General features: G+C 43.2%; 1 protein-coding gene and 1 long non-coding RNA gene across 8 annotated transcripts in view; both read right to left on the minus strand.

Annotated features, from left to right (window-relative positions):
• dlgap1b (discs, large (Drosophila) homolog-associated protein 1b) overlaps positions 1–17,156 on the minus strand; it is a 100,299-nt gene that overhangs the window by 6,306 nt on the left and 76,837 nt on the right. For all 7 annotated transcript variants that reach the window (XM_023949940.2, XM_023949939.2, XM_023949941.2 and 4 more), the window contains 2 exons: positions 4,622–5,007; positions 4,468–4,547 (listed from right to left, as the gene is read on the minus strand). In XM_023949940.2, coding sequence (XP_023805708.1) covers positions 4,468–4,547; positions 4,622–5,007 — 466 coding nt within the window. The remainder of the gene's footprint in view (positions 1–4,467; positions 4,548–4,621; positions 5,008–17,156) is intronic.
• Positions 16,698–17,132, minus strand: LOC144988331 (uncharacterized). The gene is made up of 2 exons (XR_013652199.1): positions 16,994–17,132; positions 16,698–16,911 (listed from the first exon to the last, which is right to left on the minus strand). It is a non-coding gene; the product is annotated as an uncharacterized LOC144988331 (long non-coding RNA).

Raw genomic sequence — 17,156 nt, forward strand, 5'->3', positions numbered from 1 at the left:
GAATAGCTTTGTGTCTGTGTTTTGTCACCTGGCTCATTCAAAAGCAATAGAGCTTGCAATCATCTGTCACATCTCAGGCCCTGCTTTGGAGATGAGGTACACACAAAAACAGACATACAAGCACGCGGTTTTACACCTCTGCGTTGCTGCTGCTTAATACTTGCCTCTGAGAGTTTGTGCTACTGCCAGCCAGGATTTGCTAAGTCCCCATCCCCACACACACACACACACACACACACACACACACACTTCTTGTCCCAGCTGAAATACTCAAAGATTAAAAACACACAGCCACAGCTGGCCCCAGTTGTTTTGAACTGCTCACCACCCCATTAATAAATAGGATGTGAGAAGGGCGCGGGTGTCGGGTTTGCAGAGCGGGAAATGGGTGGCCAATTTAGTCAGCAGGTTAATTATTGGCAGTATTTCAAAATAGAAAAAGCCAGGAATCGATTTACAAGTGGTAGAATAATGCAACATTAAAAACCCACTCCAATGAAAATTGTTTTTTTATTGTTTTTAACAGGTTCTTGTGGCATTTTTTCATGCTGGAGGACACACCTGAAGAAAAATTAAGATCAAAGTTGTATTTTTTAAATATTTGTTTGTCGCTGAGAATCAAGAGCAGACAAAAACAGCCCATATTTGTTACGTAGAAAATATGCTGGGTGGGCCACTAGCTCCCTGCTTTGCTCCATTCTGATGAATCCACTTGTAGACGACTAGATCCATGCACGTCTTTGTTTTCCTCGTCTGAGCTGGTATCTGACTCAAAACTGTATGGGTGGATAGCTCCAATATTGCTCGCCCCCTTTTTTTAGCACTGGTAATGTTAGGTTGGGGTGGTGAGAGACTGTAAGTTTAAACAGATGGATGGCGGGAAGAGGGGCCAGGCTTACTCCATCCCAACAATTCTCAACTCGAATTGAAAGGCGAGAAGTTGAGAGTGGGGTCATCTGGACCCCACAAGATAGCATAAAAATTAAGAAAGATCAAAAGATGATCTGAGTGCAATGTTAAATAAAGCATCAATGTCCACTTCAGTGTCAAAATCCTGGTGCACACACTCCTTAATCTACTACTCCTATGCCAAAACAAGGCTGAGCTGCTAACCTGTTAGACGTTCTGTCTGACTCAATCAAGTCCAGAGTCCTCTCACCCATGAACCTTACTTTGACCTGCCTGCAGTCACGACACACAAAAGATCACAGCTCTATCACTCCCGCCTCAGCCCATCTCCGGACTCTCAGTCCTCCTGAACCCTTCATCTCCACTTCCCCTCTTCTCATTCATCTGTTCTTTCCTAAGCAAGAGAGTAAGGAACAAGGGAGTGGCATCGGGAGATCAAACAGAGCGTGCATGTGCTTTATGTGTGCATACCAGCAGCCCAGTGTGTGAAGAGCAGTTAAAGAGTAACTCTTCTGAGCAGGTGTTCGCTTTTAATGACCTCAGTCTGCTTTCTATCAGCCTGCTAACAACTTCCTGCAGGGGCAGAAGCAGGCAAGGCCAAACACAGCCCAGACAGACAAAAGACCAAGAGGGACACAGGCTTTGAAAGAGAAAAGTCAAACTAGAGACTATAAAACAAGAGGTAGAAGTAAGGAAAATACAGAGAATCCATGCTGTATCCGAATTCCCTCAGCACTCCCTAACCCCTAAAAAACTGTATAGTTTAGGGCTATCCAGTGCCCTAGATTTCAATGCAATTCAGAAACATGTACACTACATTTCTTTTTTTAATGCAGAATATAACGTCACCCATTTGTAAAAGTAAAAACCTAATAAATGTGAACATTTTACAAAGTCTATTTATAAATCCACTGTGTTGCGATGATGGCAACATGGATAATTTAAAAAACAAAATAAACGTAAATACCTTTTCTTTCAAATGACAAATCGCTCAGACACGATGCATCGTGATCTTTATTCGCTGATCTAGTGAGCATCGATGCACACAGGTTCTCACAAAGACTTCGAGGAAATTTCCAGGGCACTGGATTTTGGAATTGTAGATTTAGATACCCCTAAGAAATGGTGAACGCCCTAAATGGTGCACTAAGTGGTGAGGGAATTCAGACACAACCTATGTATATAAAACATCTATCTCAAACTACTTAAAATAATCTGATCAGTTTAGTGAAACTTTTTCAAGTTAGTGTAAAGAAATGCCTTAAAAGGCCTATTTCATGCTTTTCTTAAGCTTTCAGAATAAACTACATCCGTATACTGTATATGATAATATATTACCTTTGGCACACTAAAGAATAAATTTTTATGAAATATTAGTTATTTTCGCTGATATTTTTCCTGCCTGTAAGTAAAACAACTTGATCAATGAGGAACTGGCTTTTACTCTGTGTGGGTGTCGCCCATTTCATGACGTCAGCCTCAAAAACAAACAACATCCAAACTTTTGCAAAGATAGATGTGCATTTGTGCAAACAAAAAGAAACCATTTTGCTGATTACCGGTAGCTCCGGTGAGAAAGTAGGTGTGTGTGTTAGCGTGGGGGTGGGGATAGCAGTGCAGGCTCTTCCTGGAAGGGGCTGTTCTCACTGTTCTACATCACAATTTTGTGGATTGGGAGGGGCATTATGGTACAATACACTTGAAAGCTCAAAAAGAGGATGTTGCATGGTATTGCCATTTTTATCCAACATTTTTTGTTTAAGACTGTGGTTTTCTAGGACAGTTTCTGTGGGCGAAACTGTGCAGAGTATGCCTTCCCTCATTTCCTATAATCACTTTGTTTACACTCTCTCCCGCTAGCCAACAACTCTAAATCAAAGCATGTTAACGTTAGCTGTGCAAGAAAAATGGCGACCAATATCGGAGCGATTCAGCCGTACAGTTTTGATCAAGATTCCATCGTGGACGAGGAAAACAAAGACGCAACCAGTACAAGCTTTTTCAAATGACATTTGCTCATCTGCTCCTGGTTCATTTGAAAAAAGAAATACTTAGAAATGCAGTCTTGATCTTCATTTTCCTCATATGTGTCCTCCCTTATCAGAAAAATGCTACTTGAACATGTTAAAAACACCAAAAACACTATCTTCGTTGGACAGGGTTTTTACGTTTCTTAACATCTGCAGAGAAGTCGGTTCAGATTGCATTTTCTGCAGATGAAGGCGTTTTGCAGCATTAGCCAGATTACAAACTGTCAATCACGTATGATAATACTTACAACTGATTTCATAGTTGTGCATAGAACTAAGTCACTGCACATGCTCTCCATGTAAACATTTCTAAAATGTATCTTATCTACAATATTTTATCATTTCACGAAGCCCATCGAGACGACTGTTTTTGTGAATTTGGGCTATATAAAAAATATTGAAACTGAATTGAAATTGAAAATACTATAAAAACCATCTCAATATTTTTATACTATGTTTCCAAGCCCTCCAAGTCGATCCCAGTTCAAACACCAAGGTGAGGTTTTGAACTACTGTTGAAGTGTGTAAACACACACACAGACAGGAGGAAGACTGTAGATTTACAGACACACTGTCTGGAAATCTAACGTAGGGGGCAGCATGCCTAGACCTCCCAGGTGGGCACATATACCCATTCACACATGAAGCATGCCAAGAGGTAAACAATCAAGCGTGCACCAACAAAAATATCATCTAGTCTTCAACAAACATTAACCCGAAATAATTTATTCGGCTGCAGCGCGGTACGGCCGACTAGAGGCTGTGTGGATGAGTTAATATTTGGCTTAAGGAGTTGGAAGCTTGGTTGGTCAGCTGAGAACTCCCTCATCAGAAATCCCCTTGCATTCCCTGACACTGTGCTAGTCTGTGTTGTTGAGCCTGGCCTCTCTGTGACCTTTGATTAAAGCAGAGCTCTCTTTGATTTCAGAATCAACTGAACTGAATCTTAACCTGCACTGACCCACTGGGTTTGCTTTCCTCACCAAACAAAGTTGCCATTGTGACAAGTTAAATGAGAGCGTGTAGAAAGTTCTTAAAAAGGCGAAGTGTTGATTTCATGTGTGACAATGGAAGTATCCAGACTAGACAGCTTTTCCTACAGAAGGAACTGTAGTTGACAGCCCAGCAGTGTCTTTCAGAGCCAAATAAACCAATAAAACAACATCTCCTACTCTCTCCCTCCCACATTCACAAACACGCAGCCTCAAAGTAGTCTGAATCACAATGACTTGAGCAACAGATGGCTGTCAACTCACCCCCTCCACCTTCTTAGCTCTGCCACATCCTCTGGCCCAGCTGTCGCGTGGGGCCCCTAGCTGAGGGGACTTTGACGCCAGCTTCCCTTGAACTGGGGACAGCTGCTTTTGGGGCAGCCAGAATGGATATGCTTTTGGGAAGGGTTGTGGGCAGTGCAGATTACAAACCTCTCTCTGTCTTCATAAGTCTCGTCCTCTGACTCAGCCCTCCCCGAAGACATGTCTAAATTATTTTTTCATTCCTTCTGTTATCTATGCGTGTATCCACTTACCATCGCTCATCCTCTACTTGAATTCCAATTGACTGGAATTTTGACTGCTCCTCTGCAGGCCCTTCGTCCTCTGGGTCCACCTGAAAGGAGGAGCAGGTACGTACTGTCAAACTTTAGTCTTCCGACTTTCAAAACTTTTGTTCTAGGGACAAACCTGGATCCCTATGGAGAGGCACTTGCGGAGCGCTTCTCTCTGTGCCTTTGCATCTGCGCCGACATGTGCCACGGCAGACGTGGTAGCTGTGGCAGTGATTGTGATGGTGCTGTTGGTGACGTGTTGGCTAGCAGGACCGTGGACCTGAGCATTAGCCGCCTCTATGGCTGCTGTCAGGGCTTTCATGCTGTCAATGCTCTCTGTGGAGTTTGACAGCCCCGGCTGGGAGGTCATTCCCGTTCTCTGGCCGGAGCCCCCATCCATGTATGCATCCTGCGCGGACTCTGTGCTGCTTTGGGCTGTGATGGATATGAAGGGCTTGGAGGGGGTTGTTCGTGGTGGGACCGGTGGGGGAGTTTTTTTGTATGTAGTGATGCATGATGACACTGCAAAGAGGACACAGAAAAAAATAACCAGATATAAGAAAACATTGGTAAATTAAGACTTGAAAGTTCTAAATAACCCTCTGTGTAAGTAAAACTTCCTGACTTTCAACTTGAACTTTAAAGAAAGCAACACGAGTAAGGTCCAGTTTTCTTTTGGTCACCCAAAGACATTTTTACAAATCTTAAACAGTTCTAGGTCATTTCCAGAGGCTCTGTTTTTGTGGTATAGCCACACTTTCCTTCTGGGGTCAAATTTACATGACAATCATTGAGGAATGTCTACCTTCTGAAACCAGCCTCCAGTGGTCAGTTGAAGAACTGCAAAATTTGGTATTTTTCTGTTTGCTTTAAATTGTACACAGTTTTGAGGCTCATTAAGTCTTAATATTGACTGTTGTGCTCCTCCAACTGTTGTCACGTTGACTATCATCATTTATCCATTTTTTTAAAATCATTATTGGTTCAAAGGTGGATTTACAAGTTAAAGACCAAACTTAGCTGAATTTCTGTTGAATGTTCTGCTGAAAAGATTCATTATCTTTTACATCAACACTGATTACTAGGAATTTAGGGAGTAAATCCACTTTTCAGTGAGTATTTCTAACAGAAAAGCCATACTAAACATGCATGACCTTCAGCTAGAAATCATAACTTTGTTTAGACTGCACTGCCTAAAACAGAAAACAAAATATCATGTGGAATAACAGTGAGGCACACAATGAAGCCTGTGAGATTTTCACAGCCCTTTTATTTGATTGTTTTGGATAAATTATCAGAGCAGAGGATGAAAACATTTTTATTTCTTTGTAAATTTGACATAAAACCTCTCTGCAAGTTCTTTCACACAACGAAAGTGAGCTGTTCACCCATTTGGCCTTAGATCCACGTGCTGTAGACAAACGCACGGTAGATTAGGGCCAACTTTGACAAATCAGAGCCGCATCTACAGTAGTAATAGGATTAGTATGTCAGCCACTTGACCCACTGATCTACATGGTTAAGCCCTTGACACATCTACTGTACAAATCTAGAACCATTTGATAGCTGTGACTTCATTCGGTTTATGAGCCTTGCTGCTGTTTGCACGCATAATTTAGCACAGATGCTAAATTATACCACAGGTCAGCTGGAGAGCTCTCCAAAGGCTTTGCAGGAGCTCTAAGTAAACATCTATTTTAAAAATCATCATGGTTGCGCTCAGTAACACACCCCGTCCTTCCGTCAGCGCTCTCTCCATCTCATGTTACAGCTACAGGTTCTGAGCGGACAATGGAGGCTCTCACACACTAAGTCAGAAGCCTGTCTGTGGAAACATGCCAAGAGACAAAGAAAAACATGACCAGTCTACAGAGGGACGAAAACAGTCATCTTCTAACAACATTATGGTTTGGAATCTCCATCCTGTGCCGTTGCCATCAGCCAAACTAGGCCGCCTTCCCTCTGCTCTGCAGAAAAACTGGGACAGGGGGTTTCCTGGATGTCTTTAATCCCCACAAAAGACAAACATCCTACCGTGGTGAGATCAGGGCTCCGTGTGTGGCAGACAACTGTTGCTCAGCGCACGCAGCCACGTCTAAAACTAATGTTGTCTTGTTTGCTTTGTGCCTTGCCATTTCACTGACAGCAACTCAGAGGTAGTGGAGGTGAACGCCACCGCCGCCCTCCCACCTTCTTCCCGTCTCTCCGGCAGAGATTGGAGGATTCCCGAAAAGATTTCCGTCAGGTTTTGACAGGCTGGAAAGTTCTCAGATGTGATGAGCGCTGCAGCGAGATGAGATCACTTAATGTATGCGCCTTTGATGATGGCACAACGAGCCACAAGAAAGACGAGATGGATGAGTGTCATATTTATTGCTTTAGAGATACTGGATGTGCAGGAATCACTGCCAAAGCCATTTAAGCAGATCGTCTAAGCCTTCACCACTGTCTCAACCTCCCATAGGGAATTTGGTGCACATTTGGGGCTAATCTTCGTCTAGGTCGTAGAGTACAAACTGACACAAGAACAAAAACACACACTCGGTGCACACATGCACTCACAAAAAGGGACTGGGTGAGGTCCTGCCCCTATCAACTACAGAGGTTCAAAGAATAAAATGTCAGAGCTTCTATCCCCTCAAGTCATCTAAAAGTCACACGTGTGTGTGTGCGTACACCAGACGATGAGATGTGTGCACTCTCAGGCCCACCGAGGGGTTAAAGACGGTTTTCAGTCGCCCCACAAAGCTCCGTATGAAACTGGAGACGAGGTGCAGTCCCCTCCTAGCTGTCACCGTGAAAGCCAGACACTCCAGAGAATGACAGGGGTTTCGAATGCCAAGACAGGTTAGCCAAACACACCCAAGAGTCAGAACATGCCCACGCACACAACCCTGGAAAGGCACACGAATAACACTGACACAATCCCGCTTAATGTTTCAACCTCTCCACATCAAGGGAGACCGCAAACATCCTGTCCAAGATACACTGTCCATCCATCAGGGACTCCAGTCAATAAGGTGGCGGTCCGTGCATGGCACTGGAAAAAACTTATTCTAACAGAGGAAAACAAGTAAATCCTCTAATTTGATTCTGGCATGAGGAGAAAACATCTGACTGAAGCAAATGTTCTGATAAGGCAGAGGCCAAGTTTCCACTTTCCACAAAAATGATAAGAACAAAAACCTGATCCTCCAGCACTCGTGAAAGCATTAGACAGCTACACTACCCCAGACCTCCCACACATAGACAGTCAAGGACAGAGTGAAACAGGAATGCCACACAGTAAACCCTTAACAAGGAATGTGGGAAAAATCTCTTTGACAGACGCAGATAAACACTAAAAGAAAGCCTTCCTTCCATCTCACACAGTTTGGATCACTGACCAACAAATAAATGCTCAATATCTCCTAAGAATATAACTGATTTTATTCCTTTCCTCCCACAAGTTTGAGTGCAGCCTCCTGTGAGGGGAAGCTCTGTCAAACCCCTCTTTGGCAAACACTTCAAAAGTCCATTTGAAAAGAATTTCTGCTTCTTCTCCTCACCCCTGGTCTTGATAAAATCAGAGAATCCCCCTCTTCCCTCACCAGAAACATTAGTTCCTGTGGCCCTCAGAACAAAAACAGACGTGCGGCCCACTTCTCTTTTTGACCCTGCTGGTCACTTTCTACAAAGGTGTGTGTTATTTCTATAAGTAAATCACTTTGATCTCGCTAGACAGACTGAGGGCAGACAACTGCACTGCAATCTCTAATCTGTATATCTGTGTGATAGGCCACTTCAAAGATCACAGTTTTCCTTTTGAAAACAGCAGCAAGCTCCCCCTAGTGGACGCCAAAGGGGAAACGCCGCCTTCGTTAACATCAACACAATGGCTGGGGAGGAATGACAGCTGAGCCCAGCTGCAGTGTGTTTGCAGCGTGGGGAGAGGGCACGGGAGAGGAAGAGCTGAATGAGACCTATAGGAGGAGGGGGGAGAGGATAACTTTCCGTCTGCTGGCTCTGTCCATATGTCCGTTTTTCTCTTTTCTGACAGTCTGCCCAAACACGCACGCTCACAATCAGTCACACCAGCGGAGATCCTTTTGTTACGCGGTGACCATGGCGACACATAGCGACATAAACTCTGCTGGACGATTTGGCGTCTGCGGACCATTTGTTCGTCTTGCCAGCGTAAACCGACACTTGGCTGAAACCTCCATGACTGCAAAAATATACAAAACGAAGCAACTAGCATAACTTCGACATGAAAAAGAACAAACTAGAATATAGGTGTGAAAGGATATTAGGTAATGTTTTGAGCCCTGAGGCTTTGTGCAGCTGATTGTGAACTTTACCAACCAGTTTACCTTGGATAGCTGTCAAAAACAAAGGCTTGTCTCCCAAGTTTCTGGGACAGAGTCATGAGATGACAATAACACCACATCAAGTGACTGTGCCTTCAGCAAAAGGTTCACACAGTGTGAAATTACACCACAACAAAGCAGCACTACAAAGAAACAAGAAATACACATCGTCACCTCCAACAAGTCAAAAAGCAGTGGCTTTATTTTTGGATTCAAGAAACGTACGCACGACCTACAATGGCTGTGAAAAGCCCCTCTGAGTCACCTGAGACTCAGCTAGTCTATAACTGCCAGCCAGCAAAGGTCAGAGGTCACCGGCGAGGGTTTCTGCTCTCCAGATGCCTGAGCTCTCAGACACAATAGCTCACTGTGTTGTATGTGTGTGTGAGCAGAAGGGGAAGGTCTGAGTGCCTTTCAAAGGAGTGCATTTGGCATGCCTGCGCACAAGGAAGTTTTGAACGCAAATGCTAGAGGATTTATAAACAACCTCAGCATTTCTTGAGATAAAACTGGGGCAACGACACGGGCTGGGTATATGTGTGGTTACAGTGCCCCTTCTGACAGAAACCAGTGTTAACAGCTGGTAGCTGCTCTGACAGGCTTGCGAACTGCAAGATAAGAGTGTGTTTACAAGCATCCACCAGACAGCTGCCCTCTGTTAAGCAATAGTCGCTTAACCTACTTTGCAATTACCTGAGTTCAAATGGAGGCTGGTTACCTGCATTCCCCTTTTATGGTTTAATGCTCTTCAGTTACTCTGACAACAGAGATAATGTGGAGTTGATCAAAAGCAGAGCCTTGTTGTGATTTTAGGCCTTAAAGATTTAAAAGTTGGAGTTTTTATTATTTATATTATGTTTGTAGAGCTGCTGTTAGTTTTCACTAATAAAAAAATGTGTTTTTTTTCTGTTTTGGAATACTACATTAGACCTCCAAGGCGGTCCCATTGTTCTCCTCTTCTGCTAGGAAAGGGCTTTACCCTAACCTGTCCACAAGAACATGAAGAGACACATCCATGTTGTTTCTGTCCAAAAGACTTGCCTCCAGGGGAATGAAAAGAAAAAAGGGAGAGTGCTGCCAATTGGTAGGAGTGGGGAGCTACAGCAATGGGAGAAACCTGAAGGGACAGAATAAGGCAAAGAGAAAGAAAGGAGGGAGCCTGACGTTTCCTTCGATTCCTGTACATTCCAGCTGCTTTGTGGGGCATAAACTGGAGCATTAGCCCCTAACACTAGAGCTAACACGCCCACACATCTCACGCATGCTTTCACTGAACTCATTTCCCACAGCATGGCTCACCGACTGACTGATACTTTAAGAGATGACTGGCTCACTGCGGAGTCACACATCAGATGTGCCGGCAATTACAGCATGAGCAACTGTAGCCAGTCAATCATAGCCGAGGACAGACTCGCAGAGCGCAGAGGCATCAGTAAGTCATTAAAGGAAGCTGGATTTGTGATTAAGGAGCCAGCAGAAGGATCTGAATGTGTAATGCGTTAAGCATGAAGGGGAGACGAAGAGAGGTGCTGAGTTTTGGTGCTCAATCGTTTTGTTTATGACAGTCCACTTCAGCTGGTGCCTGCCAGACTAAAAATACAACCAGAGCCATGTTGCCACCACAGAGTCTCCGAGTGCCAAACACAGCTGTGTGATAAAACATGACTGTCCACTGGAAGTGGAAGCCTGTGGAGTCGCAGCCAAGCGCACAAAGCAAAACCTCAGGAAAAAATGAACAAAAAACAAAAAAAAAACGCCCTGGAATTAGACTTGAGGGCTAAAGCACAATGCTGCTGTCACGTCATTACATGAAGGATCACTGCTTGGTGAAGCTGCTATTTACATATAAATGCACGAGTGCGGTGAAAAGTTCACCTTCTTTTGCTTCGTGAGGCAAATTAGAAGGGGATGAGGAAAAAGTATGAATTGGAGTAAAAAAAAAAGAAAAGAAACCCTAAAAACGGGTGAGTCGTCTCTCCCAGGAATTCTTAAACATCAGAGTGGAGTGTTGTTTCTCAGTCCAGGGTTTTCTTTCCCCCTCCCCTGCATTCCTTCCTGCTTTCCCCCTCCTGTTTGACGTTCTTTGTCCTGACCACTTGCATATGGAGGGGGGGGGGGGGGGGGGGGGGGGGGGGGCTAATCCACTGCCAGAGGCACACTTAAGCCATCTGGGCCCAAAACCAAAATGTAAGGCCTTGTGTGTCTCCTGTACCAGAAGAGGGATGGAGCAAGCAAGCAGGGGAGATGATGGAAAGTTCTGAGAGGGAAGAGAAAAATGGGAGGAAAAAGGAAAGGGGGGGTTTGGAACAAGAACAAGGGTATATTGGTGCATACTGGCTTTTGTGGTTTTCTAGTCCTGACCCTCTGACCCCATACATCCTGTTGAAGGAGGTGGAGGCTGGAAAGCAGAGATGTTAGATATTCGCTCCTGTGTTTGTGCGCAAAAAAAAAAAAAAGCATGTACCAGCATAAATATAACTAACTGCAAAGATGCTACATAGCTCCGTCTGTCTCTCAGGTGTGACTTTTCTCACCCTTCTTCCCCATCTCCTTCCTGTGTGTTTATATCCACTCCCTGCAGAATCTGGTGGGGGAGGAGGAGGAACAATAGCCTCCTCGACATTCCCACTCTCCTGCCGAGAGCAAGTGTTTGTCTCCTGCATTCCTTTCCCCATTCATCTTTCTCCTTCTCTCCTCCTGAGAAGAAGAAGAAAGAAAAAAAAACTCTTCCTGCTACTCTTTACACGGGGGAGGGGTCCGACGGGGTCTTAAAAATCTGAGTGGAATCGGCCCTCCTCCTCCTCCTCTTTCCTCTCGGTTTTACTTGGTTAGTGGAGCAGCAAAGCTTTAGGAAAGGGAGGAGAAAGAGGAGACACATTCTTTCCCTCTCTTGCAGGCTCTCAGTATGTACTCGGGCTAAGTTGTGGCTTACTTTTAATGACTGGTTAAAAAAGAAAAAGGGATGAGGGGGTGGAAGCTGGTTCTCTTCCCCGCCGGCCGCTCGCACACAGGCCCGCTCAGTCACACACAGAACTGTGGCTGAGTCTGGGACTTTCACAGAGGAGTCTTTAATTTGCACTGAGGCCTGGCCTCCCACACTGCACAGCCTCAACCACCCATGCACCAATCCTCAGAGCCTCTCCAACCCCCCAACCGCACAATTTAGCCGCCTAAAAACTTTCAAAATTCTGCAACAACCGGCCCAAATAATATGTTTTTCTCCCTTTCAATAAGCTCAAACTTCCAGTCCCTCTTGTGTGTTTTTTATTTCATCCCCCTGGGGGCTTTACGTCTGCAGGACCTGCCCTGCCCCGCTTTAGCATGCAGGAGCCGCGAGGATCATCCACAGTCAACACTGAGGAAATCCTTTCAGGACTTTGCTTTTTCCTTTGCTCTCTCTGATGCCAAAACACGAGCAGGAAGCGCCGGGGTGGGAGGAGTGGTGGAACCCCCCCCTACCTGACAGAGCAGCCCCTGTCCACCCGGCGTGAAGCACCGCGCGGCCCGTTTACCCCTCGCTTCTTTGGAGAGCAATCCAGAGAGCAAACTGTTGGTATGAACAGGAAGCTACTGTGTGTGTTCAGAGTGCAGACGGCAGCCGTGCCCTGCAGCAGCCATTCTTTTGCTGTTTGCTGGAGTTTTGTCAGCTCCTCCACAAACACCCCCCCCCCCACCCACCCACCCACACACACACACACACACCTCTGTCTTAACTTAATTTTTTTCAACCAAAAGCAAGAAGGGGGGGGGGGGGGGGGGCAGGAATGAATGACACTCCAGCCTGCACTTCCTGTGTCAAAAGATATCCCAACGGCTCTCTGCCTCCCTAAATGGGTGTAATCAAAGCATTCCGGGCCCTCAGAGGCTGGGACCAATTAAGTCGTAAGTAAACACCTAGCAGCCACTAGAAGAAAAGCTTTGAGTCCAGAAGAATTATCCTTCTGATTGTCTTTCCGTCTGTATGCCTGTACAGGCAGGAAGTTACTGGTTGTTCAGGTTACGGAGGGACACAATAAACATGGATAGAACAGCTAAAGACCAATGATAATCATGTTTTTGTGGTATCAAATTGTTCTTAAAATGCCTTTTTTTTATTCAAATTGTTGAGAATCAGGGGCAGATGGAAAAAAAGCCAATTGGAAAAGCTTGTGGCAGTAACGTAGATGCTATAATCAGCGGGCCACCAGCTCCCTGCTGTGCTCCATTCCGATGCATCCAGTGGTGACAAACAGATCCGTGTGCGTCTACGTTTTCCTCATCTGAGCTGGGATCCGGCTCACACTGAACGGCTCTGATATTGCTTGCCATTTTTTTTTGCACAAGTAAATTTAGCTTGAGGTTGTGAGGGGCTGTAAGACAGCAGGAGAAAGTGCCAGTGGTCCCGCCCACAACTCAGAGATGACTTTCTGCCTATGATGACTTTCTAAACTGTCATAGAAACCGTTAAAGGCTTTTTCATTTTGGCTGAAAACATCACAATTCGGTATAAAAAGACCACTGGGAGGGCTTTTTCAATAGGTCAAAAGATGATCAGAGCTCTTTCTAAACTCACAATTGGGAGACAACTAAAGAAAAATGATGCCGTCCCACAGGCTACGGTGACACCTAGTGTGGCGTTTCATATCGCAAGACCCAAAAGAAATAAAAAAGGTACTTTTATATTCCTTGCAGATTGAAAAAAAGGAAAAATCAACATGACAACCACAGATGTCAGATGTTTAGACTAGAATTGCTTCCTCTGGACCTCTTTATCTGATGACGGGCATCTCAAGTGCCTGGTGATCTGTATAAAAGCGATTCCGAGACTTTTCCAATCGTGTCAAGGAAAAGGGCGACAGTGCAAGTTTCCACTGGTTGCATTCTCAGACAGTCATGACAGAACGGAGTAATTACTGTGCGGCTGACACACCAGCATGGCTACGATTTATCTCCTCCAGGAAGAGAGATAGCCAAATCACAGTTTACCCACATCGAGCTCCCAGTTCAGGCTTGATCCCGCAGCTGCAAAATGGGGAAGCCACCCACAGACACACATGTGCACCCACCCTCATGCTCAAACAGCCGGCACAGCTGCCAACCACTCCTGGAAGCGCCGTCTTTTTCCATCTTATTTCACATGCGAGCTCTGCATGCGCTAGTGTGTCACCACATGCCTTGACCTGGCCCTTGTTTCCTGTCAAACACACCTCCCCGGACCATCAAAGCGAGGGGAATGACAGCATTACGCAGGTGTGTGTGAGAGAGAGCAGCTCAGAGCATCAAATAGACGGATGACACCGCAGTGGTGTTTAATTTACATCCCTCTTTGAATAATAATTCCTCCTTGGATGATGGCAGCTTTGATCCACTGACACACAGGTGTCGCTCAAATGCAGAGGCGTATGCAACTAAGACAAGGCTTTAGCCTGTAATTAACGCTAAAGCAGAAAATAAAGCGGAGTGCAGGTATGTCTGAGTGCAACCAAAGAACAGACAAGGCAGGAGGAGTGAATGCTGGAGCTCAGAAGAGGATTCCTGCAAAACGCTCTCAACAAAAATTAATTTTCATTGCTTGGAGACACAAATAAATCAAGTTACAATGCCGGCTGTGATTAAAAAGAAAAGTACCAAGATGATTAAACTTCTAACATCTCCATTACAGACAATAATGCTCTTATTGTAAGAGATACATGAAAAGTAAAAATATTTAAACAAAGTTTCAATGTGAATCTAATGAGTTGCTGCAACCCTTTTGACCTAAAGCACCAAAGCTTTAAAATAGGAGTCTGCCTCCCTCTAGTGGCCAATAAAAACTGAAACATTTATTCTAATAGAACTAGATTCAAGAGATAAAAACAGCATTGAATTTTACAGTAAATATAAATAAATAAATGTTTTGTGAAAACATTAGTGTATCCATCTAGTTATTTTTGTAATCACAAAAAAGGGATTTAGTAATAGTTTCAAAGCAAAATTAACATCTATTGAAAATGTTGGCAAAATTCTTGAGAACAAAATAAAAATCAAGAAATTATTGAAATAATTATTATAAAAAAGAAAAGAACAAATGTTTTTTCCTTTTTTTTTGTATTAATATATTTTTTTTATCCTAAATTAAGGTTGACATTTTCTGAAAAGCATAAAAATACGTCATTATTTCACAAACTGGTGCATCTTTGCCAAAAAAATTTAATTAAAAAAAAAAGAAAATTCAACAAAAACCCCAACAGGTTAAGAAACTGTATTAAAAATAGATTAAAACACTCATTTAAAGCTCATAAAAGCTTAACGCCCTTTGTGTAGAGCGTGCTCTCACTCCATTTTTTTCTGTTTTGTCAGAAGCTGGCACCGATATTACAAAACATCTGAAATTGTCTTTACAAGAAGAAGAAAAAAATCCTAAAAAAATAGAAACGTTCTAACACCACATTAAAAGCAAGAACATGCGTTCTATGTTCTAGTCCTAAATTATTCAGGCTCTCTCCTATAAGCATATAGAAAACACCATACCTTTCTCTCAAGTTTAATGTGTCAGGAGTAATTTTGAAAAGCAAGCTTTTAGTTCAGCTACATCTTCTGCCTGGAACACCTTAAAAATGAGATAAAGCTGTATGGTGTTAAATTAAAATATTCTGTTAAAGAGTTAAAGTATTACATTCCAGGCATTGACTTCCTGTTCAAGATATTTTTTTTCTTCTAGATTTTTGCAGAACTTGCTTAAACTGCAGAATATCAATGTTAGTGCAAAGCAGAAGTCTGAAAACTGTATGTCGATGCACAACATGCTGTAGTAATATACACAGCCTCAGAGCCACGCACACACTTCATTTTTTGAGAAAATATGCCAAATTGTCACTCAGGAAGCACAGAAGTAGGTTGAACCTTGAGATGACATTCTACAAAACTACAATAAACAATAGATCTAGTAGGATTCAGGTATTTTAGTTATGATTATGATTTTTAGTTAAGATTATGCCGTTTTTAATAATAATAATTGTTGTATTCTAGGATATAGTCTCAGTTACTGAGAGCTCTCGGTTGAGCCAGATACCAGCTCAGACCAGGAAAACCAAGACGTACATCAATCTAGTCATCTACAAGCGGATGTATAAAAATGGAGTGGAGCAGAGAGCGTGTGGCTCGCCCAGAATATATTAAACATCACAAAAGTCCTTTTTTTTAAACAGCGTTTTAGTTGAAACTTGAAAAAAAGAAATACTCAGAAATGCAACTTTAAGCTTAGTTTTCTTAATTTATGTCATCCATCATTGGAAAAATGTCAAAAGAAAATGTTAAAAACACCGAAAACATTATTTTCATTGGAATGATACTTAAAAAAAAAATGAATTAGGCCTTTTAAGGGCAGAATGACAAGGAAAGGCAATGAAATCAAATAAATATCAGAGAAAGTGTTGTCAAGATTGAGTACTTAGACTAGAGGGGACATAACCAAATGCAATAAATAATTGCAGATAAAAATGATATTTTGAATTGGCAGGAATTCTAAAGTTAAACTAAGAACTCCTTAGCTTTTTAAATGAATAGAGTACTGTTTGAAAAAGTCTACATTTTGGACATGTGAGTCACTGACATCGGCCAGCAGGTGTCAGTAAATCCCCTTATGTGCCTGATTGGGAAAATCCCCATCTCCTTTAAAAAGAAACGAAGAAAATAATCCCCCTCTTTTGATGTTATTCCAGGAAGTGAAGAGGATTTGAGAGTTATTAATCTTCTGTGATATAAGACAAAAAACCTAGACATTAAATTAATAAAAAATAATTAATACAAATTCCCTGGACTTTCAGAATCAAGCTGTTATGTGTGATAATAAAATTGAATAGAATAAACTTCTAGATTTCTAGAGACAAATAATTTGAAATTCCATTCATCACTTGCAGTGTTTAACATTTGAGCCATTAATCAAGGGTAACTATGTCATCCCTGAGTCTCCGCTATATTCAGGATGTTTTTCATCATTAACATGACCAGCATCAGCACGATCTGAATCATCATCCCTTTTATGCTGCATGTGTCGGCGCCTGTGCCATGTTGTGCCTGGAAGTCAAGGGGAGATGCAGTGAGGGGTCCTGAATCTCCTCTGAAAATAGAATGTAAAAAAAAAAAGGCGGTAGGTGTGCTATAGGCAAGCAACAGAGCTGGCAAATGTGGCCATGACTCACCAAAACACAGATGGTTGATTAGTAACATGGCGACAGTGAGCTTATCTGTCAAGCCGTGGATGTTAGAGGCTCAAACCACCACCCTTTACAGGCTTTAGAATGATAAGTGGTACAATTTATCATTTCCAAAAAAAGCCCACGGGGCGTTGCATCTTCTTTTCCT

This window comes from Oryzias latipes, chromosome 20, assembly GCF_053564925.1.
Source record: "Oryzias latipes strain Hd-rR chromosome 20, Olatipes_Hd-rR_3.1".
NCBI lineage: Eukaryota > Metazoa > Chordata > Actinopteri > Beloniformes > Adrianichthyidae > Oryzias > Oryzias latipes.